Source organism: Xiphophorus hellerii, chromosome 22 (genome assembly GCF_003331165.1).
Source record: "Xiphophorus hellerii strain 12219 chromosome 22, Xiphophorus_hellerii-4.1, whole genome shotgun sequence".
NCBI lineage: Eukaryota > Metazoa > Chordata > Actinopteri > Cyprinodontiformes > Poeciliidae > Xiphophorus > Xiphophorus hellerii.
This window is the reverse complement of record NC_045693.1, coordinates 23,198,437-23,223,911: the sequence shown is the minus strand read 5'-3', so window position 1 is coordinate 23,223,911 and position 25,475 is coordinate 23,198,437. Positions and strand designations below refer to the sequence as shown.

At 38.4% G+C, this 25,475-nt stretch overlaps 2 protein-coding genes across 6 annotated transcripts; one reads left to right on the top strand and one right to left on the bottom strand.

The window, feature by feature from the left end:
• Positions 1-9,586: 9,586 nt before the first annotated feature.
• Positions 9,587-18,406, bottom strand: nphp1 (nephronophthisis 1). Of its 5 annotated transcripts, none has more exons than XM_032553953.1 (20): positions 18,236-18,402; positions 17,957-18,018; positions 17,749-17,809; positions 17,266-17,399; positions 16,747-16,942; positions 16,008-16,109; positions 15,662-15,825; positions 15,449-15,491; positions 15,219-15,306; positions 14,505-14,599; positions 14,232-14,360; positions 14,071-14,157; positions 13,853-13,963; positions 13,271-13,353; positions 13,015-13,091; positions 12,818-12,917; positions 11,367-11,479; positions 11,187-11,260; positions 11,008-11,052; positions 9,587-10,735 (listed from the first exon to the last, which is right to left on the bottom strand). In XM_032553953.1, exons 1-20 carry the CDS (start codon positions 18,299-18,301, stop codon positions 10,457-10,459), a joined length of 2,109 nt encoding a protein of 702 aa, XP_032409844.1. In that variant the 5' UTR covers positions 18,302-18,402; the 3' UTR covers positions 9,587-10,456. The 5 variants fall into 5 exon arrangements, with proteins under 5 accessions (XP_032409844.1, XP_032409845.1, XP_032409846.1 ...); XM_032553954.1 differs by having other exon boundaries at positions 10,457-10,735; positions 14,071-14,145; XM_032553955.1 differs by having other exon boundaries at positions 10,578-10,735; positions 11,137-11,260; positions 18,236-18,405.
• A 2,050-nt stretch (positions 18,407-20,456) lies between these two features.
• Positions 20,457-23,873, top strand: LOC116712518 (C-factor). The gene is made up of 4 exons (XM_032552285.1): positions 20,457-20,836; positions 22,280-22,457; positions 22,598-22,692; positions 22,905-23,873. The coding sequence occupies exons 1-4, from the start codon at positions 20,501-20,503 to the stop codon at positions 23,094-23,096; spliced, it is 801 nt and encodes a 266-aa protein (XP_032408176.1). The 5' UTR covers positions 20,457-20,500; the 3' UTR covers positions 23,097-23,873.
• Positions 23,874-25,475: the final 1,602 nt, after the last annotated feature.

The following is a 25,475-nucleotide window of genomic DNA, read 5'->3' as shown; positions in this document are numbered from 1 at the left end:
TAACAACCAGATCCAAACGACTTTCCACTGATTACATATGATCACTCAGGAGGAAGGAGATGATGTAAAATTGATTGTGAGTCATATGAATAGAATGGATCAAATAAACTGAGTGAACAGTCAACATTTGCTCCAGGAGGTCTTTGGAGAGCTACGCGTCTTTTCAGTTGATATAACTAAACATTAATAATGACAGTTTTAATTGTTTTTGCTTTTAATTGTTTGGTTCTCTCATGTTGCTTTATTAAGCTGTAAATGATAATAAAAATAACATAGTGCCACACATTTTATGTCCATTAATCAGTGAAATATTTTGGGTTTAAATAGTATTTTTGTGTCTCGTTTGTTTTAAATTGCAACACAGTTTGCGTTACAACATATGCAGCTTTGGAAACAATGAAGAGACCACCTCACTGAACCCCATTGAAAACCTCCTGCTTATTCCAACAAGTATGGATTTCTGAACTCTTTCCGAGTTAAAACATGACTATTGTTCTTTCTAAATGAATACGAACTTGTTTTCTTTGCATTATTTGATGTCTGGAAGCGCTGCATCTTTTTCCTTATTTTGACCATTTCTCATTTTTTGCAAATACATGCTACATTTTCTGCTTGGAATTTGGGACGAATGTCGTCTGTAGTTCATAGAACAGAAGAACAATGTTCATTTTACTCAAAAGGATACTTATAAAGAATCAGGGGCGCTGCCAGGAATCTTGGGCCCCATGACAAAAAATTTAATTTAAAATTTAACATTCTGACCAAAACAGCCAATCAGAACCAGGAGGAGGGTCTTAGCGCTGTCAATCAACCTCATTCACTTGCTGCTAAATGTGCTAATGGTGGAAAAACCACTTATTACAGGAAAAATATTTATCTACTGTCATTGGTAGCTATGCTAACTAGACTGAGCATTCACAACAGGCTGCGCTAGCTACAGCATAGCACAGAGCGAGGGGGAGGAAGGATGAGCAGCACCACATGAGATTGTGATTGACAGCACTAAAACGCTCCTGCCACTGATTGGTTGTTTCTAGATAGCACTGGGAGAAGGCAGAGGAAATAGCTTTTTCACAGATTATCTCTCATGCCATACTGTCACAACATAATGACAGTTTTAACAAATATGTTTAAAAAAAATTAATAAATATATAAAAGTTACAGACTGCAGCTTTAATTTCACTTAGGAGAGTTGCCTGGTGATACATCAAATATTGCAAAGACATCAATCATAAAATGGGAAAATGTTTAAACAAAGACATTTCTGTACAAATAGAACTGCATTGATCAAAACAGCTGACTTTCACATCACTGTGCTTTAATAAACTTTATTTATTAACGACCACTTCAGCTCTCCGTTTTAGGGTAAAGGGGCTCGGCTCCCCTCGATCCGCCCGGCCCGCTTTAAAAGTGTGGCTGTTTAAATAAACATTTCCATTACTGAGCAGCAAATCATGGAAACAGTCGGGCCACAAAATAAACCAAGTGACCCGATGGCTGGTTTAGATTTACACCTTGCTCTGCAGCTATATCTGCGTAGTGCAGGTGTTTTTCCACCTGTGTTGCAAAGATTTAATCTTCCATGTTTTCTTGTGCAAAACAAAACAAAAAAAAAAAAACGGAAGAGAAAGAAGTCAAGAATCCAGGTGTCATCCACACCTTCAGTAAGAGAAATGGGAAAGCTTCAGCGGCCAATAAAAAATTTGACTTTGCAATCCTCATTAAGAGCAATAAAAACGTTACAAACCTTTTTTATTATTTACATGTGCCGTTTAACACATTAGTGTTGTAAAAACTTCATCCGCATTTCTTACGACATGCTGCGCTTCTATCTGTTGCTCTTTTGGTTAGCTGCAAACCTGAAGTCTTGTCTATTGAATATCAAAGCTAAAAGTCACTTAAAATAGCAAATATGCATATTACTGTTCAAGTCATTTCAGCATCACCACTCACAGTGACCTTTTAAACATCAAAGTCAAATCTGCGACTCATAGAAACAGCAAAGACATACGTTTAGTTAGTGCAAGGCTTAAGTTTGATTTTCCTATAAATTGCACAGGCGTACACCCAAAAAACATGGCCGCCTCCTTCATGTTCTTCATGATCTACACGTTATTGTTTAGCTGTGGAAAACAATAATGATTGTTGTTGGGGGTTTTTTTTTTCTTTCTGTTGCCAAGGTTGTAAGAAACAATAGGTCATTCAGACCAAGCTGCCAGCATAAACTCAGACCGTAGCCACGTTGTCCGAGTAACATATGCTACCGCTTACCTACAATTATTAATAAAAAAAACCCCAACTGTAATTTAAGTTGATTTGAGATGCTTATTTAGTTTTCGGTTTAGCTTAACAAAAGAAAGTTCTCATTTTCCAGCCCAACATCACTCTGATTACTGTCTGAACGGAGAGATGACTCTGTTGAGAAAACCTCCAGGAAAGAAACAGGATCAAAGTGCTTCTGAGTGAATCAGGACTAATAAAAGACAATGTCCTGGCAGATAAAGAAGGAGTGGTCTGAGTCAGGAGTGTTAACGCTGAATGCAATATAATAAAGATTAAAAAACCCGAGTCCGTGAAGAGTCAGCCGCTGACCCAAAAGGACACTTACCCACTCGGGGATGAAGAAGAGGTCAGGAAAGCTGATGAAGATCCTGGCGCCGGTGGGAAGAACATCACCAGAGGTGGTGGAAGCCATAGTCCAAATCTGAATGTGTGTGTTTCTGCGCGCGTGTGTGTGTGTGGGGGGTTTTCCTCCAGAGTGTGATGCACAAACTGTTAGTTTTCTGCTCTTTAAAGGGCGTTTTTCTCTCCTGCTCCCTTCCTTCTGCACCTCCCTCTGCTTCTCCTCCCCTCCACCTACGTATCCATCCCCAGACAACCTGTTTGACAGGTGCTTTTTTGGCTTTGTTTGTGCAGCATTTGGACACTCTCAGAGTGCATTGTGGGGGTGTGTTTGTGTGTGTGTAAGTGCTCCGGCGTGGAGTCCTCCTGTGTTTGCCCTCATCTTTCTTCCAGTGCCTGTTGACATGTCACTATAAATGCCAACGACCCCGTTTACACGAGCAAGTGATGCCGTTTTCATTCATTAGTTTGGATACTAACATGGGATACTTTTTCCCATATCCCTAATGGATATGGGAAAAAAAAAAATACTTTTGCTTACATTACTTCTATTTAAGAGTGCCATTACCCCGTCACCAATTTGTTTCTTCTTTTTTCATTTTTCACCAGACTTGTTGGCGGTGTGTTCAGGGCCGTCATCTATTTAAAACACAAATCTGTGCACAGGTTTTAACGTGCAGGACGTCACCAATAGATGTTACTTTAATATTTTCTCATCGTGCTGTTTTAATGAGAATGCCGTCTGTGTCCTGAAGTGCACCAGTCCTTCCTGCAGCGAGAAACAAGATGCCGCCACCCTTGTACTTCATAGTTAGGAACTACCCTTCCTAACCTAACCTTGCAGGCTTGCAAACTTTCCCTTTTTTCAATATTATGCAAAATGTTTCTTTTTTGCATCATATGCAAAAACGACTGGAATTTTTGCATATACTTACAAGCAAAAATTCTGATGTGCAAGATTGAATAAAACATTTTCACTACAGTGTCTACGGGCCAAACTGTTCAAGAGTTTAACTTCGAATCAGTTTAAATCTCGCGAGAAGATACGGTACTTTCTTTGTTGTTACTGTCAACAAATGTTTTGTGTTGCTTAAACCCACAAGCTGCCCGTCACGTCCCGCGTGTATCATCGCACGGGACGTAGGAAAAACCCTGGAGAAATCCTTGCCTCACAATTCTGTGATCTTAAATGCTTTTGGGGTGGGAGGAACACAAAATGCTGCTGACAAACGGCATAATCTGGACGCGTCAGATTATGGGATAGATGCAGCTCGCTTTTTCTGTATTTCGTCTGTGAAGGCTTTTTTAGTCTGTTTGGTTTGAGAAAACATGAAGCAATTTTTAGAGATTTACAAATCCCTGAGCTTTTCATCTTGAAAAGGAAATCTTGGGCATCCTGGGTTTCTGTGCAGTAGGAGATGCACAGAAAGCAGAAATGCTAATTCGGTAGTTAGCTAAAGCCAAATATTTTAATCTGCCATTGAAACGCAGTAAGGCAACAACATTGTATCAGTATCTGAGCTGTGGCTTTCTTGTTAAATCCAACAAAGTATCAAGTTACTTTAACTACAGAGCAAACAACGTCTCTGAATACTTTCTACCGTAAAGTTTGAGTCTCAGTATTTTCTCTTCTGTTTTGTGTGAAAACTGACAGCACACATGTTGCGAGACAAAAAAAAAAGTGACTGCAAACTTTTTCTCCTTTCATCATTCCATATTCTAATTTTTTCAAAGCCAGGGCTCTCTTAAACATAAGATAAAGTTATGTTTATGTTCCTACACATCATATTCACCTATAAAATCATAACTTCCAAATGATCTGCACTGAACAGGGAATTGATATTCAGTCAGTTTGAAGCGGACCAGGTTTTTTTTCCCCAATACGTCATCCTGTCACCAGATGAAATCACACGGAAGGTAGAATATAACACCAGTCTAATTATAAAAGTCATATTAGGTCTGCATGCCCAGTTTCTGAAGTGCAAAGTTTCAAGTGGATGCACCCAATCCCAGCCGCTCCCTACTCACGTTAAACACAGACAGAAATAAAATCTCTTCAAGTTCTATGGCATGCCGATTGGAAAAACACAGAATGAATGAATGAATGAATGAATAGGTTTCTTTTTTCCTACGTTGTTTGACTGACCTTTGAACTCAATAACAGCTTGTTTGCACAGGGCCTTACTAAGCTGCACTGCAGTTAAACTTGTATTTTTATTGGCTTTGCAATGAATTAAAAAAAACAAAAAGACCATTAGTCACTGAAAACCTCAGTGAGTAACTAAGGTGTGGTTGATCGGTCGGCATTGGTTGGATAAAGAGAGAGTACAACTCTTGGGACTGCCTGGGCCTGCAACATAATGCTTATTCCACACACTGTGTCAGAGTGTATCAGTCCAGGCTGTCAGTATATTCATTTATATTCATGTGAAAACAATTATCACACCCCAGGACAGCTGAGAGTCTGCTTATTTCTACGCATGAACAGTCAATGTCAATTTTAGCACACAGGAGAGAAATTCAGAAAATACTGTATAGTATTTTCTGAATATATATATATAGATATATATATATAAACCTTAAATTGGTTTATTTAAGGTCTGCTATAAATGTAAAACTCTCAATATTATCCATCCACTGTGAATACTAACTAAGCTATTTTACATATAAAAAAGTTGTCTATGTTAGATGTCGCTTCACTTAAAATTAGACATATCAAATCCTGGTTTTGATGCAGAGTAAAAGCAGTTTGTTTTTCTTTTTAGATGTCCTTCATAGTTATCTTGCTTTTAACATATATTTTTTTTTTTTTTTTTTACAAGACAGTTGAACCTACCGAAGAGCAACGATGCAAAAAGTGACTTTGCATAACAAGAGGGCAAAAGTCTAGAAAACCTGTTTTCTAGACTTTTAATTGAAAGAATATTTTTGAATTCAATCTTTATGCCACGGTTTCTCTCAGTTGAAGACCAAACACTGGAATATGTAACTTAATAATGTGAATATGTTTTTGCATATGTCATGTTAAATGCTGCCTACGTGACTGCGGGCTGCTTTGGGGAGTGACTCAAATTACCTGATCAATATAACTGACATCAAGTGGATAAATCAATACTTCCAAGTTTATAAGAAGCTCTACTAAGCATAATTCTGATGGTTATAAATTTATACACTCAACAAAAAATATAAACGCAACACTTTTGTTTTTGCTCCCATTTTTCATGAGACGGACTCAAAGATCTAAAATTCATTCCAAATAAACAATATTACCATTTCCTTCAAATGTTGTCCACAAATCTGTCTGAATGTTTGTTAGTGAGCACTTCTGCTTTGCTGAGATAATCCATCCCACCTCACAGGTGTGCCACATCAAGATGCTGATCTGACATCATGATAAGTGCACAGGTGTACCTTATACTGCCCACAATAAAAGGCCACTCTGAAATGCGCAGCTTTGTCTCACAGCAAAATGCCACAGATGTCGCAAGCATTGAGGGAGCGTGCAATTGGCATGCTGACAGCAGGACTGTCAACCAGATCTGTTGCTCGTGCATTGAATGGTCATTTCTCCACCATAAGCCGTCTCCAAAGGCGTTTCAGAGAATATGGCAGTACATCCAACCGGCCTCACAACCGCAGACCACGTGTAACCACGTGTAAAACGCGCTGTGTTTTTTTTAAAAAGCAAAATTTCCCACTGAGCTCACCAGTCCGACTCTCTTCACTCATGTTACTACTCAAGTTTGAGCCTATCCACTGATGACCGCGGTGCAAGAACCGTGCGGCGCGCTTCTTTGAACTACGTAACCCTCCGCTGGAGAGAGGCGTTTGCGTCAAAGTAGGTAATGTGATTAATCTGAATTATGTAACACTGACGGGTTAACGTTGACAGCCCTAGTAAATCATTAAACAAAATTCAAAAGAAGTCCATTAAAACATAAATCCATAGCGATAAATGAAGTTTTACATTTTGGCAACCTCAAAAAGTAAAACCCATCTCACATATTACAACAAATGATGCACAATACGCAATTCTAGGTCCTTCCTCCGTTTGCTGGTGGTTTAAATGCTGCATACTGTTGTCGTGTGTCCTAATAATTGATTATATTTTTCACCATCTGTGAAAGAAATCTCCACATGGATCTCCACGGTATTCTGGATTACTGTTGATTTCGTCCACCATGTGTTTAAAATGATAAGATTCAACAATCTTAAGCTTGTATTTACACATTGAAACAAGCTGTGTTAAAAGACACACCTTGCACTGGCTCTTTGCATTTGGCTCTGGTTACAACCGCTCAGCCCACCAACCACCCAGACACACACATGCACCTCCATGGGAACTTTGCCAGCTCTGGGAAAACACAATAGATATTTGTCAGGGTCAGGTGTCGCTCCGCAGTGTAACACTCACCCAGGGGGAACGACAAAGAATGCATTGTGCATTAAGGCCTCACTGAAAAAGTTCCTCCTCAAAACGCCGCGCATTCCATCAGTGAAAAATGTAGGAAAACATAATAACTTCAAGGCATTTCCGCTGTGATCTCTGGCATGAAGATTAGCGGATAAGAAAAGGCGGCACAAACCAAATGTTAACATGATGGTCAAAGCCTTTGTGTTTGTACAATTTTGCTCTGGTGAATTTCTGTAAGCTCCAGGGCAACGATTCGGTAGCCAACCTTTGACCTCTGCGAAAGAAACACTATGGCCTTATCCATATCTCAGATCAACAATCTTGATCCCTGTTTGAAACTCCATCAATGCCTCATGCAAATAGCGTTCCTATGACGTTTGCTATTCTGATGTAATAATCTTGAATATTGTGTTTTCATTAGCGTTAAGTGGAAAATCCTCATAATTGGCTGTAATACAAACTCCAAAGTTTGCATATGGGAAAGCCCTGGACATCAGCGGATTTATATTAAATCAGGCTTCATACGTAAAGATTTATAAAGTCTCGCTCATCCTTGGGTGCATTTTGCAGACGCCTGGAGGCGATACGTTGGTTTAGTCGCACTGTTCAGGATAGAGACGGGTTCTGTGTCCCCAGAGTTGTATTTGTTTTGGGGTGAAATGTGCAAACTAACCCCAGAACAAAGGGGAGAAATGTCCTTGTGAAAATTTTGACTGAAGCTTGTAAGACAGTAAAATTAGGCCTACACTAATATGGGCTGAAAGACCGCTCAGCGAAAAAGAAGCCATTACTCCAAAAAAAAAAAAAAAAGAGAGAGAGAGAGAAAAAGGGAAGAAAGACCTTCATTTTTGGAGACATGTCCTGTGGTCTGATCAAAATTAGGATTAGTGTTTTGCAAATAATGACCATTGTTACATTTGGAGACAAAGAACACCATAGCAACAGTGAAGCACAAAGGGGAAGGCGAAACTTATAAAACTGATAGCATCATGGAGAACAACATTATGAGAAACTTTGAAGTGCATCAGTTGGTACACGAGTGGGTGTTTCAAGTAGACACTAGTCCAGAAGGACAAAAAGTCTATTTATGGACGTTTTCATCACAAACTCCTCTGTCCAACAGAATCTTAGTGGGCAGAACTGAAAAGGTGTGCCAACAAGAGAACCCTTCAAACCTGACTCCGTAACACCGGTTCTGTCAGGAGGAATGGGTCAAAATGGCTCCTTCCATCTCTCTTAATCTGTGATTTATTCCAACAGCATACCTTAATTGAATAAATATTATTAAAAATGTATTTATTAGCTCTCCTGGTTTGGTTGAAAGTGTTCACTTCCCTGTCCCCCAGGGGTTTCCCCCCCCCCTCTCCAGACATTCTGCTCCCTCCCCAATGACAATGGTTGTCTTGAGGCACAAAGGCAGAACTGGGTGAGAGTGTCTGAATGTTTCCAGCTGACAATAGTAATCAGACTTTCTGTCCTCTCAAAGTACCACTCCTCTCACAAGAACTAAACACTGAATAACATGCAGAGGGATAACTTTTCAGAATTTCACCCAATTTTGTTTTCTGGTAGTCGTTTTTAAAAGGTTTAGTGGGACTGATGAATTAACCTGGCCAGTGATTCAGCAGGATTTTCTGAAGAATCTTTATTTTGTCCTTTTTTAGCTCGATCTGGTCACAAAGGGAGCCAAACTATTGCCACAGCAACAATGGCGGAATGTGGAAATACAGGATGTGAAATATGATTCACCTGCAAACACAGAAACTCATAAAGACTCCATTCTAAGTGCATCTGTACACTCCAGGGTTTGGAGCTGGGACTCAGAGGTGCGTTCATGGGCATGCGGAAATCTGAACTGCCCTTCAGATTAACTGGACCTTCCTTTAAGTTCAGTGTTAAATGTGCTAATTTTAAGATTAGAAACACGTAAATCGCTAACATAATACAAAGAATCAATGGTTGTGGTGCTAACTTTTTGTATTTTTAAGCAAATGTTTTGGGAAACATGCTGTCAAATAAACACAAACGTTGCATCATTTTTATTTTGGTGTACTGTTTCATTAAATAATATATTACAAATGTCCAGAGCAAGAATCAAACATTTATAAGACATTCAATAATCTTTACTGTATATGATTTTTATTTATTCCAACATTACACAACATATTTTCTGCAGCACTTATATGTCGCTTCGGATGTGTGAGCGTAAGCATCTGAGCTCACACTGGACCAACCTCCCACTGCTCCTCTGCTTTTATACCCGGCTAAAAAAAAAACCCCCACGCCAGCTAATTGTTAACTCCAAACACTGCTCTGCTGTCCTGTAACTCTACACTACACACACACGCCCACACGCACACACACACACACGACTGATGTTGAACTAATGGGTGGAGAAGACTGGAGCTTCTCAATGACCCGTCAGAGGACACAGCTGAAAGAGCAGCTCAGGTAAATGTTGGAGCAAACCAACAACTGATACCAACAAAAGTTCTGTTATTAAGATGTTCTTAAAAAACAAACAATAAAATATGCAAACATTGTTACTTATTACTGCAAAGTGGTTTTATTCCATCTACACAATCACACTGAAATATGCGCAAGAATGGATATTGGTAGGAAAGCCACTAAACCGGCTGAAAAATCTTTTAAGAACATCTGTTAATTTAGATTATTACTTGGGTTCGTTAAGAATTGCTTATTGTGAAAACATATAAACGTAAAAGCAACAGCATTGCAAACATGAACTGTTTTCTGTGTTTTTGTTTTTTTTTAGTAATATTGAATATTATTAGATATATTATTATTATTATCATTTAAAACTGTTACAAAATCCAAAAATGGCATATTTTAATTTTTGGGGGGGGAACAAATTGAAGTACATTTTACAATAGCCTGGCAGTAGCACTCCCAGAAAAATGCCATAGGAGTGGCCAGACCACACCAGTAAAAATATTAGAGAAGCACAGCTAAAAAAAAAAAACAATGTATGTAAACAATAGGTAACTATTTAAATCTATGATGTCGTAACCCTGCCTACACCCTGACCCCACCCTGACCCCTGTAATGGTAAGATTTAAGCAGATGCTTCACAAGTTTTTTTTTTTTAAGAGTTTCTGTACTTACCTCACCATACAGGTTGTCATGGTATTTTGGATCATTTCTTTTGGAGTAAGATATTTCTAGCAATTTCCACTAGTCTATAAAGAATATTTTAGGATGGACACCTACACAGATTGTTTTAGAACAAATAATTTTTATTTGGACAGTGCCTAAAAAAAAACCCTTCAACGAGTTCATAACCATCAGTCCACTTGTGTTTACATGAGTAGAAGGTGGCTTCAGCCCAGAAAAGCTGCATCCTCCTAAATCCAGCCCGGCCAATCACAGGCAGTTTTAGTCCTGGAGGCGATGTCGTCGCTACCGTCTCGCGGAAAGGAGATCAAAGGTCAACTCCTGGACATCGAAAGCAAGGTGTGAATGAGAGGAGTCAAAAAAGACTCCTGGGGATGCTGATTGGCCGGTGGCTTGCTGGGAGTTTTTCAGAGCCTCCAAGGTGCTGTAGATGACCCTGGCCCGCTGTTCCTCTGAGGGCGGGTCGGCCCAGCGATAGCAGGGCAGAGAGGGCGTGTGCAGCAGGAAGTACACCGACGACATGTAGACTTTACTAAACTCCTGCTTCAGATATGACAGGTCTCGCTGCAAACAGAGAATCACACTTTGTTTTATTGCTACGTTTGATTCAATTTTGCACACACTAAAATGCAGTACGGTACAGATCAATTGTCTACATTTTTCTTCTGCTTCCTCACTTAAATCTACAGCACCCCCTGCAGGCTGTTCCTGCGATTGCACACACAGAGTCGTTACATTTAAAAAACAAACAAGAATTTATGATGCAACAACCTAACCAAGCTTCCCATCCGCATCAAATGTTCTGATAACATACGCTATCAAGAATGTATGCGAACCTTCTGCGTTCTGCTCATATTGGTCTCAGCTTCCAGCCAGGCACTCTGAAAAGAAAAACAAAAAAAAATCAAACCAGTGTCATTTAAAGGAAGTGTTTATGGTTGTGCTTTGACAAAAAATAACTGCACCTAATTTGGTGACAGTAAACAAGCGTGACCACAGTTCCCCCATTTCTCACCCTGAGGGCATCTAGCAGGTCTGTCTGGTCCAACAGCACTGGGAAAGTTGAAAGTATTGGACTGCATATAAGATCTACGTCAGAGATAAATAGGTAAATGATGGTGTCACTTTGAGCTGTGGCCAATTGAAAGCATTTTTATTTATTTTTTTTGTCGGATTAAAGTTGTCGGAGTCTTGCCTGCATTCTGCATGGTGGGTCTGTCCATGAGCAGCGTGTCGGCCAGCAGCTGGCGGTGCAGGACCAGCAGGTGGACACAGCTCAGACAGTGCAGCAGAGTGTCCGGGAGGAGACTGAAGAGGAACATGAACGTGTCACTCATCTACACCAGCAACTGGAAGTATATCGATACAGTCAGAAGAAAACCAAACATCTGGATGTTTTGTTGATAAAATGAAATGCGACACATGCTACACTGTGTTCACAATTTCTAGAAAAACTGTATTGAGGATCAACTGTATAATTGAAAAGACAGACACGTGATCAATATCAACAGATAATACATCCGATCTGACAGAATATTCACTGAACTCCAATCCAGAACCGCACAGCATCCTGGGAGATGTAGGCAGAGGAAAGACTTTAGCAGGCCAATGTCTCACACTGAGTTAACCAATATTGGTGGCATCAACTAACTCACTCACTTTTTGGTTACCTAGCAACAGACTGTTGTGTAACTTCTAAAAACAACGATTTGAGTGGAAACTGTGGATAAAACAGGAAAGGTCATGCTTCTGGTTTGGCAGCATTTCAGATATTTAAAACAGAAAACTTATTAATAATTATTGATATTGACAATTATTGATATTGACTGATATGATGTTAGGTTTTTCAACCGCATCATCCAGCTCTACTTTCTAGTCACAACGTCTATGTGTGTGTGTGTGTGTGTGTGTTGGGTAACTATTAGTGTGCACAACTAAAAACCATTACATCAGCTGGATTTTCCCTCATTGTTTAAAGAGATAGCAAGGACTCTGTATAAAAACTGATTCTAAGACGTTAATAAATAAATCTGAGATTTAGAATTGGCAAAATCTAAACTATTTTGCCAATTCTAAATGATGGCGGTGACAGTGGTAGGACTACTGATGGATATTTATTTTTTTTACACTGCCGTTATATCTTCTCGCTAAACATTTTTATAGCCTGAAATCTGTTCCACGCATCGAAAAATCCATTCCCTACAGCTTCTTTTCCTGACTAGTTGAGCTAGAGTATTTCTGCCAAGACAAAAAAAAAAAATTAAAAATGTTCCATAGCAAAGTATGCCAAGCTTTTAGGAGCACTGCTTGGTAGACCCGGTGCTGCAACAGTTGCTAAAAAAGCCTTCAAATAAATTGTGAGTGAAGTGTCTGAGTCCAGTTTTGTAAATTTTATATCACAGAACATGTTTCAGGAGAAAAGTACTCTATTTTAAAGTTAGCCTGAAATAATATTAAGTGTGAAACATTCTGGCACCTAAAATGGGCCTGCTGTCACTTTAAGCCTAATCGCCCACACGTGTAAATCCAAGCGGAGCCAGGAATGTGTCTGACTGAAACTTGGAGTGATTTATTGATCATGTAATCCCCTGCATGTGTTTTAGCTCGGCGCCTTGCTCTTCTCGCTGATTCCCCTCCCTCCCCCACCTGAGTTGCAGTCTGGTCCGACTGCTTGCCGATTTCAACTTAACAATCAGTTTGGGCTGCCGTCGGGCCTGGAGCATCTGCTGAAAAACGCCACCCGGAGCTAGGAAGTCAAGAAAAGACACAAAATCCACTTTTTTTGTTTGTTTGTTTGGACATCATCTGTTACCATTTTTAAAAGTTTGGCTTCTTTTCCTTACATCTTCTCGAAACGGGTGCTTCCAACATGACTTTCTTCTCATATGGCGTTCCGCCATTTATTGGCAGTTCATAGGTTCTATGCAGGAGATTGGACAAAATGCTAAATTCAATTAAGACTGGATTTTCTCAGTAGGAAATTCTGCAGCTCTCGTAAAAAAATGTGCTTACTTTTTCCGGCTTTTAACTACTTTTACATTGAGGTACAAACAAGTTCTGTGTATTTTCTTTTATTCATCGACATCTCTTCTCATTTACCTGTTTTGGAGTGGATTTCCGCTGTCGTCAGTTAGTTTGAGGAAAGCCCAACCACAGCTCAGGTCTCCTCTCTCACCTGTCGACTTAAAATCACACATCACATCTTACAGGTGACCTATTATGCTTCCTTGAGCAGGCTAGGATAGGTCTATGAGATACACAAAACAGAATTATTAAATTTTTTCACAAAATCCTTCTTAGATAATAAGAATGATTTTTGATCTCTTGTCAGAATGAGCTGTTTTAGAATCCATATAAGCTGCTGCTGGCCACACCCCTAACCTCAATGCTTATACTCATACATGACAATGGATGCAAACAGCTGCACAATTATACAAATGTACGGCTTTGAAAAGCAGAATTGGAGCCTCCCGCACAACCAACAAGAATGTAGAGGCAGTGCTTGCTGATTTGTAATGTTTTTGAAGGTTTTTGAAACGGCTCATTTTCCAGACACCAAAAAACACTTTGTTTTTAGAAGCAGTACAGACAAAAATGGAAAAATATGAAAAATGTGAATTTTACATGACATAATAAAAATGTGCCGTATTGAGCTTTCACATGTCACACATAAGCACTTACGTTTCGCAAAAAAGTGACTCCAAGTTCAAAAAGAACTCCAATGTTCGGAGACAAAGAGTTGCAGCGAAGGAAGCAGTCTCCGTCCAGGATAGTTGGCAAGATGCTGGTCATCTGACAAACGCAAAATGCAGAAATGAGTAAAGATCTTTACCTCCACGGAGGTCAACTTGATCTCAGTGTTCAGTGTTTATGATGTGGCAGCCTCAGTCCTCTCATACCCTCGGAGAGAAGTTCCATGTCTTTGGGTCCTTTGAGGTGTACGACGCCCTCACCGTGTGGATGTTACTCAACGCCTGGAAAATACGCTACGGTCTAGTTTAAATAAATTACATACAGAGAGGATGACTATGTTGTATGTAACAGAGAAAAGGCCCGTTACCTGCGTTCCATCAAAAGCACACATACGGATGTGTCTGCTGAGGACCTGAACTCCGACCCCAGGAGTGGGAATCATCTTGCAGCTCCACAAATTAAAACAAACACAGTTCCTGACCTGGCGAGCACGGACCTGCACAAGTTAACAAAAAATAACCTGCTCTTGTCAGAATGGGTCATAACTGGGTAAATACTGCGAACTCTAGAAAGAAACGTAGTTAAATTAAACACTATGAAGGTTGTGCAGTAATAAACATATGCATAGAGAAGCACTCACCCTGCCGGTGTCTGGGTCTAAAAAGAGATCTTTAAAGGAAAGCTGTGATTGGCTGAGCTCAGGTTGAATATAATGACTTCCTCTATATCGCTCCCCTTTAAAAAGACAAAAACATTGACAGCTTCACCTTTTAATCAAACAATGTATAGAAAAAATGGCTTCCCTACGGACAGTTATATTTACTAACAATGACATTTTTCCATTAATTATTCACAAACCCTCCATCTACCTATGACCGTGTATAAAACTATGAACCACACACACAGCTGGAAAATGCAGCAAAAACTCTAAGCGGTCATTTTTAGATTAGCTATTTTATCAAATCTATTTGTTTTGATTGAGATTTTACTTGAGATTTGAGCATTTTTATGATCGTCTCCATAATTAATAAAAAATAAATAAGAAACTAACAATTTTCAAGCACATGTGTACAAAATGGTTTCCTTATAAGTTTGAAGGCATTATATGATCACATGTGGCTGCAAATTCTGTACGAATTGGCTGAATTGATCCAGAGCCACGTTTTCAACAAGGAGCTTCTTGCAGAATCATGCAAGTTTAATCAATCTGCTCACCTTTGCTTTAACAGAACAGTTTTGGAGTTTAATATTTTACAAAATCCAAATGAGTTCTCATGTAAACCAGAGTTTGCAGCTTGATAAGGACAGTGGTTGTGCATACAGAGAGAGAGAGTAACACTAGATGTACAATGACCTTCTTCTGCCAGGAGTTTACTGAGAGTTGATGGCCTGAATCCTGAAGGAATGGCTCCCATCGCTGACAGCACATCTGTTGTATCAATCTGTCACAAGCACATACAATTAATGTCATGCACTTAAAAAAAAAAAAAAAAAAACAGTTTACGTTTTTATTTGGAGATAGTAATATTATCAATACCATCAGAAGATAGAGAATATATATTTATGCCAGATACACAGTTTTACCTCCGTCAGAGCCTTTCTGAAAGTTGACCAGTTAGAAGCTTTGCTGTGAAAGACAAACGCAAGATGAACGCAAAACACATAAACAAACAGGGCTGGTGAGATTACGTTTTCTTTTCTTTTTTTTTTTTACAATATCTCATAATTATTTGGAGAACACCCAGAAGCAAGATAAAACACTGACAATTTAAGCTGGGTAGATATATGATGTCATACGTTTTGTTTTCATCGTCGGCCTCATCTTCATCTACATCTTCATCTTCCTCTTCTTCCTGTTCCGACTGTTGGATTTCATCATCTTCGTCATCGTCCTCATCCTCATCCTCATCCAAATTCTCATCCGAATCCTTGTCATGCTCATCATTAACACCAACGCCAATCTAATAGAGATCAAAATACAAAACAAAAGGAAAGACTTTTGCAAAAAAAAAAAAAAAAAAATCTAAAATTTACAATACCAGCAGGTTATATTTTAATTTTCTTGGTACAACTTTGAATTAAGATTTTCAGTTAAGTGCTGGTGAAATTTAAACAGTTGTGGTTTTCCGGATTTCTGCAGTACCTTCAGATAGGTTTTAGGAACAACTCCTCTGTTCCCTATCTTGTCCTGAGCCAGCCACCATCCATCTGCCGTCTTTTTAATTATCTTCAACACTTCTCCTTTCTGAAAAGGTAAGAACATTTCAAGAAGCGAGCCTTAGCTTTAGTGATGAAATCACAGGAAAAGGCTTTCAAGTATTCAACAACTTACGATCAAGACAACATTGGGGGGAAAAAAAGAGCCACATTCAGACAGAATCCACTTATTTCTATTATGAAACATTTATCCCAGAAGCACTGCACATAGATTGTGTTAAGACACCAACACTGGATATTAGACTAAAATAATGTATTCACACCTCTTAAACTTGTTTGTACTTTGTCACTGTACAGTCAAAATCTTCAATGTCTTTTATAGGAATTTTATGTAATTGATCGGCACAAATCAACTTGTAATTGTGAAGTAAATGGCTAAGGACACGTGACTCCTAAATTTGCATATCAATTTACCTCTTCTAACTCTATTACCTCTAAATAAAATCCAGTGCTGTATAAATTCCTTCTTCAGCAGGGATGGAGATGAAAGGGCAACACAGTGCCCTCTTTTGTTGCATCTTTCTACTGCAGGGGATTTTTAATTCAGGCTGGAAGAATTTGGCAATCTTAAATGGGATATTGAAATAATTTTATCTCACTAGCTACCAAATCTTTATGCATCATAAAAGTTTTGTACAGTGAGCGACAGACATACGGCCATTTACCCGAACAGACAGATCTCCTTCCTGCTCTGCTTTGAAATCGCTGAGGACCTTGTAGATTTGAGGGGCTGACTGAGAGGGCGACTTTTCAGGCGTACTTCCATCCCCTTCATCTTTACCATCACTGTCTTCCTCAAAATTATCGTCGCTGTCGTCGTCGTCGTCACTATTGTTGTCAATATCTTTTGTTGAAACATTGCTACAAGTACAAAACAAAAACGGGAAAATAAAGAAGTCAGAATTGAGGATTATTTATGTAGCGCGGTTTATCACTTTACTGACATAATCACAGAGAGAATTCTGGTAAAACAAAGCGTACTTTTTACAATGAAAAATGTGAATGAATAAAATTTGTAACAATTCCAACACATCATACTGTATATGTCAAACACATCAGACCAAACATAAGAAAAATGTGCATGCAAGATGTAAGCTATGAATCTAATGATGAGCGTTTTTATTTTGTCTATTAATACGTCTTGTATTTTATTATTTACTTGAAGTATACATGTTGGAGCTTACCCAGCTTGAGTGCTGGGGCCTGGTGGTGAAAGCTCCAGAGACAGAGTGACCAGACGCCCCAAGATGTTTTGCAGACGTCTCTCCTCTTCTAGTTTCCTCTGATCATAGTTTCCCACTGGAGCCAGCTCATCAGCCTGAAAAACAAAATCAACAGAAATCAACAAAGTCAAGTTAGTGACAACTTGGACAACAAAGTTAGTTTGGCAGATGGACCATAAAATTATAGAAGTATTTGCTGATAAAGTATCATAATACATAGCATCATGAAACTTTCATTTTTTCATTTATTCAGTGCTGTAGTGCATTACATTTCTTGCAAATGTATTACTGAAATTGTGTCAGACCATATTCATGATGTTCATCTTTCTGAAAGATGAATATCTTTAAGAAATAAGATATATTAATATTTAGGTAGATATAACATCAGCTATACTGGTGCATTTCCCAAATATCATTTAATATGTCTAATAGCAGGACACGTACCTTTGTCAAATTCTGCAGAGTCTTTAGAGTCTTTTCTGCAGAAACTCGCAACTCGTAGCATCTGTACACGATATTCAGATTTAAACCAAAATAAATAAATGTGCTAAAAACCAAACTGAGACTAGACGAAAGGAATTAAATAACATTTAAGTTCAAATGAAGATAGAAGCAGAAATATGGCTATCAACAATCCTTTATAACTGCCCACCTTTGCAGTGCCTCCTCTTTGGATCCATTTTGGCTCTTCACACTCTTTTCCAGACTGTCAAGCTGTTTCACAGCAAAACAATGAAACTCTATGCGCAGTCAAGTCTCAATTGTACAAAAAAATATATGTTGCATACCTATTTGAGTCTGCGTTAACCCTGTATTTGGCTATGGCTTCAGTAACAAAAACTCTACGCTTTAGCTGAGCTTCGTTAACAATCATAATTCATCGTTTGAAGAATAAACTGTAACAAAGTTAAGGCGTCTTTCTCTAACAAACCTGTCTTTCGACTTCGTCCACTTCTCTTTGTGCGAGTTGAAGCGGTCCTCGCCTTTTCGGAGGCATTTAAGGGCTCTTTTGGTTCACAAGCACCTTTTGTTAGCCGACAGTTTAGCTACTACCTGCTATTATGCTTCCACTGGTCGCTAGGCAACTGACTTCTTCTTTGGATGTTCTTCTTCTTCTTCTTCTTTTCTATTATGGCGGATCACAAGCAACTTTAAGGTGCATACCGCCACCTACTGTACATGAGTGTGTAGCAGCATTACTTCACATCTATTAAATTCTATTTTTTAATTTTGTATTCTTAAGATAAATAAACAATGCTTTCCTTAATTTGTGAATATCTGTTATGTTTCCTTCATTTCCTAATATACCTTTAATATTCCATTCATGCCCTATATTTCTAACTATTCTCTTTAATTCTTCCCTTTCGAGTTCATATGACTTACAGTTCATCAATATGTGTTCTACATTTTCTTTCTCTCCACATCTCTCACATTTATCATTATTTTTCCTCCCTATTGTATAAAGCATGTCATTTAAGTAGGTATGACCTACTCTGAATCTACTAATTATTATTTCTTCTCTTCTGTTTCTTTCATTAATGCTTCGAATTCGAACTGACTTTTGTACTTCATATAATCTTCTTCCTTTCTTATCTTCATTCCACATTTTTTGCCATTTCTCCATTTCTTTACTTTTAATAAGTGATTTCCCTTCCCCTTTCCCAAAATGAATTGAAATTGTTATTTCCCCCTCTAAAGCCCTTTTAGCTAATTTATCTGCCTTTTCATTGCCTTTTACTCCTTCATGTGCTGGCACCCAACAAAACCAAACATCAATGTCACCCCTATATAATCTAAATAAAATATGATGAATTTCTAATACTAAATCTTTTCTATCGTTTCCTTCTCCCTTAATACTTTCTACTACTGCTTTGGAATCTGTGCACACCACCACCCTGTCTGGTCGGACCTCCTCAACCCATTGCAAGCTTAATATAACTGCCACCATTTCTGCTGTAAAAACCGACAATTGATCTGATATTCTTTTAGAAATAAATTTTTTAAACTCTGATATATATATTCCTATTCCCACATATCCTTTTAAATTCTTAGAACCATCTGTATAAATTTTAAGATAATTGTTATATGTATTTCTTAAATAAATATCAGTCTTGATCCCTATTTCATTTAAATTCCAATCATTTTTCATTGTATTAATTTTCAAATTCTTTGGATGTTGTTGCGATGGTCCGCTTATATCTGGGTTTCTTCGCTCTCTCTTTTATTCATTAGGCATTTGTCACGTATATTTTATACATATGTTATCAGTCTTTGGTTCTTAGTGCATAAATACAAAATCTGTCAGACTAGCATTTAGCTTAAAAAAATTACCATTGGCCGTTACCGCCATCTACTGGGCTAAACTCGTCATTGTCGTATGTGTATTCACCAAAGTTGAAAACGACCTCTCAATATTTTCCAATGAAACTAAGACGAATGAATTAAGTCATATTTTTGGCTGGTGGTGCTAAGGCAAATAGCTCAACGGTTAATTTAGTCACATTTACCTTGCAAATAATTGATTTATTCTGTATCAATTACAGAAGAATTGACACAGAAGTAACAAAACTAACTAATTTGTTAGTTTAGTTACAATTTATATTTTGTCTTAATGTCTGTAATTTTATTGATCTTTTTCTGTCTTTTTGCCACAATCAGATTAACATTAATATTTCTTCATGTACCTGTCGCTATTTATTTGTGTGTGTGTTCCATAATCCTAAAATGTTAATCTCGTTTTCTTATCTATGACTGCATTTAAATAACTTATATTTCATAAATTTATTTATTCGCCACTTTTTAATTGTTTTTCTTATTTATTTTTTTACTCCATTAATTATCTCCTTCAGTTGTCTTGTTATATTATTATATATGTATACTTCATAATGGGCACGTGCAATAAATTGTATAAGTGGTTTTAAAAGTGGCCTGTAGAGGGCGTAACTGTGAAACATGTTGCCTTCATGTACACCTTGTTTTTTTTCTTACCGTCTTTAAGAAATAACTTTCCACAAAGTTTAAATAAGTCAACGACGGAACCTCAAAAATATATAACAACTTATAATATATTTGCTAAAATAGACAGATATTTAAACCTCCTAGATCGTCTTCAGACTCTTAGGTGTCATAAATACGAGGCGTCGAGTGATTTTGAAGGCAGCAAAGCGATACTAATTACGTCACGTGTGCTGGTGAAATGAGTGCCATGGCAGCTCCCGTCGCTCTCATTCAAGGTGCCAGCAGAGGACTGGGGCTTGAATTCTGCAAACACATACTAAAAAACAAAAGCCTCGCTGCTGTCGTAGCGACATGCCGAACCCCGGACGGAGCGGCGGAGCTGCGGGGCCTGGCGGGACAACACCGGGGCAGACTCACGGTCCTCAAGCTGGACGTGAACCTGGAGGAGGACATCCGCGAAGCAGCTGCGCGGGTGAAGGAGAACTTCGGTCGGGTGGATCTACTCGTGAACTCTGCGGCGATGCTTCACCCCACCGGGAAAGGAGAAACTAGTTTGAGGGATGTTTCTGCGCAGGTACAGCGTGATTTGACACACTTTTTTTTTTTTTTTGCAAAGATCGGAGTCAAAACTTTCTCTAGAAATTATGTCAAACATATTTTTAAAGATATTTTAAGTGGCAACTTAACTTTAGTTTGCGAGGTTCCCTTGATTCTGAACACACGGATTCATATGAACAATGACATTACCTTTTGACTGATAAGTTGTTTATTACATTGGCTTGGTTGGACGTTGTGGTTTTGACACCACTTTAACTTAAATTTATTTGCACGTTACAGCCTCAAACCCCGGAGCGTTTTATTTGAATTTTATGTTAAAGTCCATCAGAAAGAATATGAAAAAGAAGCCTCCCTTGATTCAACACACTATAGATCCACATCAGCTAACACTGTAAGGTTTTTTGGAGTAGGTCTCTACCTATTTTGCACATCTAGGCACAACATTTGTTTGATTATTTGCAAAACAGTTCAAGCTTAGTCAAATTTGATAGAGAGCACGGAACAAAATAAATTTCCAAGTGTTTCCTCTTCCTTAAGCACTCAGATCTTTGCATGACTACCTTTTGTCCCGTCAACAGATTCTCCTGAGCTGTGGATTTCTGCAGCTCCTCCAAAGGTACTATTGATCTCTTGACTCTTTCTATGATCAACGCTGACCTTGCTTTGGATTACAGTTTAAATAGACAACTACGTAGTTGTGAGTAGACCTTCTGTAAGCCCCTTTCAGATCATAGTCTTACAATTAACATGCAGCCTCCTACGGTGGATCACACCATGCTAATCAATCTGTATAGATCACAGGCCATGTGTTCTCAGACGACTGTGTGTGCATTGCGGACTTCTACTGCTTTTGAAGCTGTATTTTCTTTTTGTCATGTCACTATCACACGTTTCTTCTAAATCCAATGCTTTCAGATCGTAGTAGTTCCAGATTTGACTACCTCCGGAAGTGGATTTGCGGCGTAATATTGGTGGGATGACTCCTACTCTCATTTCTTGTTGGAACCTTACAGTCGATCACGGGGCATAAAGTACATGTGTCAGTCATGGAATGAAAGTGTTATCTGTATAGTCTTCTATTTTTGGATGATGGATTGAACGTCAATCTATGAAATGTTCACGACTATTGCAGAAGAGCTGTATTCATAATGAGAAAACATTTCACACAGAGTCTGGACAGATGGATGTTTTCGATGCTTAGTGAGTTAATGAAGGCAGTTGGTTGCACATAACTTTATTTAGGGGTATCAGAGTAAAGGAGGCTAAATACAATCTCTTTTTTTCTCTGAAAACGTTGCGTCCCAATAAACTGAGGTTGCTGGCTGTAATGTGACTAAATGGGAACAAAGTTACGTTGCAAGAATACTTTTGTAAGACACTGCAATAACTGTCTGGATTTTTAAAGCATTTTTGCATTCATAAGATGCACATCACAGCTCAGTTTTTTCCCTTTTTTTAGGGCATCATATCCACCTTGACGACCAATACGGTGGGACCCCTGGTAATGGCCAAATATTTTAGCCCTCTCCTTCAGAAGGGCAGCGGCGCCTTCGGTCTGCAGCCTTCAGAGAAAGCGAAGCACCACAGCGGCGTCATCGTCAACATCACAGCTAAAGTTGGGTCCATTGGAGACAACGGTATCTTTAGTGTGACGTTTGGTTCACAGTGAACTTTTTTGTGTTTCACATAACGTGTAGACTTAAGCAGAGAATAGAGCCAAGAGTAAAATCTCATGTAATGTGCTTCTTCTTCTCCCAACCTCTCTGCCATACCCCAGGTCTTGGTGGCTGGTACAGCTACAGAATGTCTAAAGCAGCTCTCAACATGGCTACCAGGAATTTATCCATAGAACTGGGCCGCAGTCAGCCCAAGGTAAACATTCGCTTGTACTCAACTTTGTGTTTTGGGGAACTGCTCTTTTTATCCAGTTGAATAGGATACACAGGTATGGTCATTATTTTTCTTGTTAATTTATAAATTTGATTTCTGTCTGAACTTTTGTCCGGATAACAATCCAAGTACTGGCGAAAATTATGGACGAAAGTATTTCTAAGCACCTCCATTTTCTTTTCTGCTGTTTTCAGGTGGTGTGTGTGTCTTTACATCCGGGAACAGTTAACACGGACCTTTCCAGGCCTTATCACCGGAATGTGCCGAACGACAAGCTGTTCAGTGCTGAACACTCTGTGAACTGTCTGATGGGCATCATTAATTCACTAAGCATTGAAAAGACCGGGAAGGCATACAGCTGGGATGGTACCGAGCTTCCTTGGTAGAATCAAAAATTCACATAGTGCATAGATGTGGGTCAACCTCTTTGTGAAAACTGTCGGAGCAGGTGATGCTGTGATAAACAGGAATTTTACCATTGACTCAATGAAAAGAACTGGGTGTTTTTTAACATAATAATTAAGTCACAGAGAAACCTTCTTCTCTACCTCAACACCAAAGTGCATAAATTAGAATAAATCCTTAAAGGCAAGGTGTGGCTCTTAAGATATAAGACTGTTTTAACAACATGTGGATCATTTCAATAAAAACGTGTTCACAAATAAAGGTTGTGAAATACTTTTTGTGTATGATCTGAACTGACAGATGTGCAAGTAAACTCTTAATCGTTGCATTTATCTCTGAGTTGGATTTTGAGGTCGGGTTGGTTAAGACTCCTCCGCCTCTCCAATTTGGACGAAGATTAACATCTTCCAGGTGTTAATCTAGTTTTTTTCTTTTAACTAAGAACTTGGTTATTCCCATCAACCTGGACCAGATTCCTATTCCCATTTGAAGAAAAACAACCCCAAAACATTTTTAAGTATGAGATTGGAGTTTTCAGGGTGATGCACAGTGTTGGCTTCATTCATGTGTCCCCCTTGGCTTATTGCGAACTGTAGATCGGACTTTCAGCTCACAAAAAGAATCTTCACCAAACAGTGCAAGTCTAGCTCCTACGGGGCTGGGGTGTTCTAACTTTTTCCTTATAAAGAATACATATTTGTCTTCTGTTAGTTAGTTATTATTGTTTTAAGTGCAATTAAATCACTTTCTTTCCCTGACCTAATTATGTTCTATTTTTTCCACACAAGTGTTGAAAATTAAATCTGTTGAAATCTGTCTGCAAATACCAAAGATAAGGAAACATGTTTAGAAAAGAATTGAGCTTGCGTTATCTGGGCCCTGGATGCAAATGTAGTCCGGTTTTCCAAGAGAATAAAAGCAGCTTCTCCAAACGGACAATGATCTAAAGTATCAGCTGCAGCTGTCTTGTTGGGCCTTGCAAACATTTTAAACATGCTGCGAGTGCAACACAGGCTGAAAATATCTCAGAGAGAAAGGTGAGTTCAGTTTCAGAAAATGTGGCAGTAATATTATTGTAGAAAGCAGTCATAATGATTTTACTCTAAGTCAACAGAGCCTGGTTGCATATAAAGATTCTAAATGTACAATTTCAAACCACTGTCAAAGTGTGGTTTAATTTTGATTGTAAACAGCCTGACTCTGTGTAACTAATCTGAAATGTTCTTTGTGAATTGAGTTACGAAAACAAGCATTTTCAACAAATATTTTAATTTATTGCCATGCACCTCTTTGGGTTATGAATAAACTCACCTGTTAATTGTTTTATGTACATTAACATAATTCCTATGAAGTCTGGTTAGCATTTTGTACATTTAAAAGACAATAACATAGCACAGTGAAATTCCTAAATTCATAAGTGTGGCTGACGGTGACCCCCAGACCCCGCAGGCTATGTAGAAAATTTGTTTTTACATCTTTTTCCCCCGTCAATGAATAACACAAGCACTAATTAACCAGAAGAGGGCAGCATTTGGTATAAACGGGTCTCTCCTTCCATCTTTTTTTATCTCTCACTATCAACTTTGGATTGAAGGGCCCGCTGCTTACTTGATTATCGCCATATAATATTATTACTTAATTATAATCTAATTAGGGTTATCTATTTGAGAATATCACATTAATGTGTTATCAACACAGTCTGTTTCTAGAGCTATGCAACCACAAACGTAGGTGGATTTTTATATTGTACACCAACACAAAGTGGGGCATAACTGAAATGTATATGGCCCGTGGTTTTCAAAAACATAAAAAAAAATCTAGCATGCTTGCATTTGTAGAAACACATTTCTCTGCAGTTCAATAAAACTCAATTCAAATTACTAAAAAAAAAACTTTGGTTCTTTTATTAAACAATTAGTAAACAAAGCATCTATTATGAATAGCACCTTTATTAGTTCATTGGTGATTAATAAAGAAAACTGTTTAAACAACAATGTAACGAAGTAAAAAAAAAAAGCTAATGATAGATAATTATAGCTTCAGGTTTTGGGGGCACTTATAGCTTTACACATTGAGAGACAAAATTGAGTTTATTTTACATAAAAACTAAACTTGGCAAACTAAACAGAGTACATTCATGTTAGCCAACACTATGCTATTCACTACATTATAACCATAGCATTGCAGCTAATTTTTGCTTAAACGATATTGTTGGAAAATGAATGGAGTAAGTCCATGTTAGTCAACACGCCAGTGATACGCTACATGCTACTGACTACATTTTAGATAACCTTTGCATTGCTGCTAATTTGCAGCATCAGAACACCTGATTTGGGTCCGACGATGTGCACACTTATGCA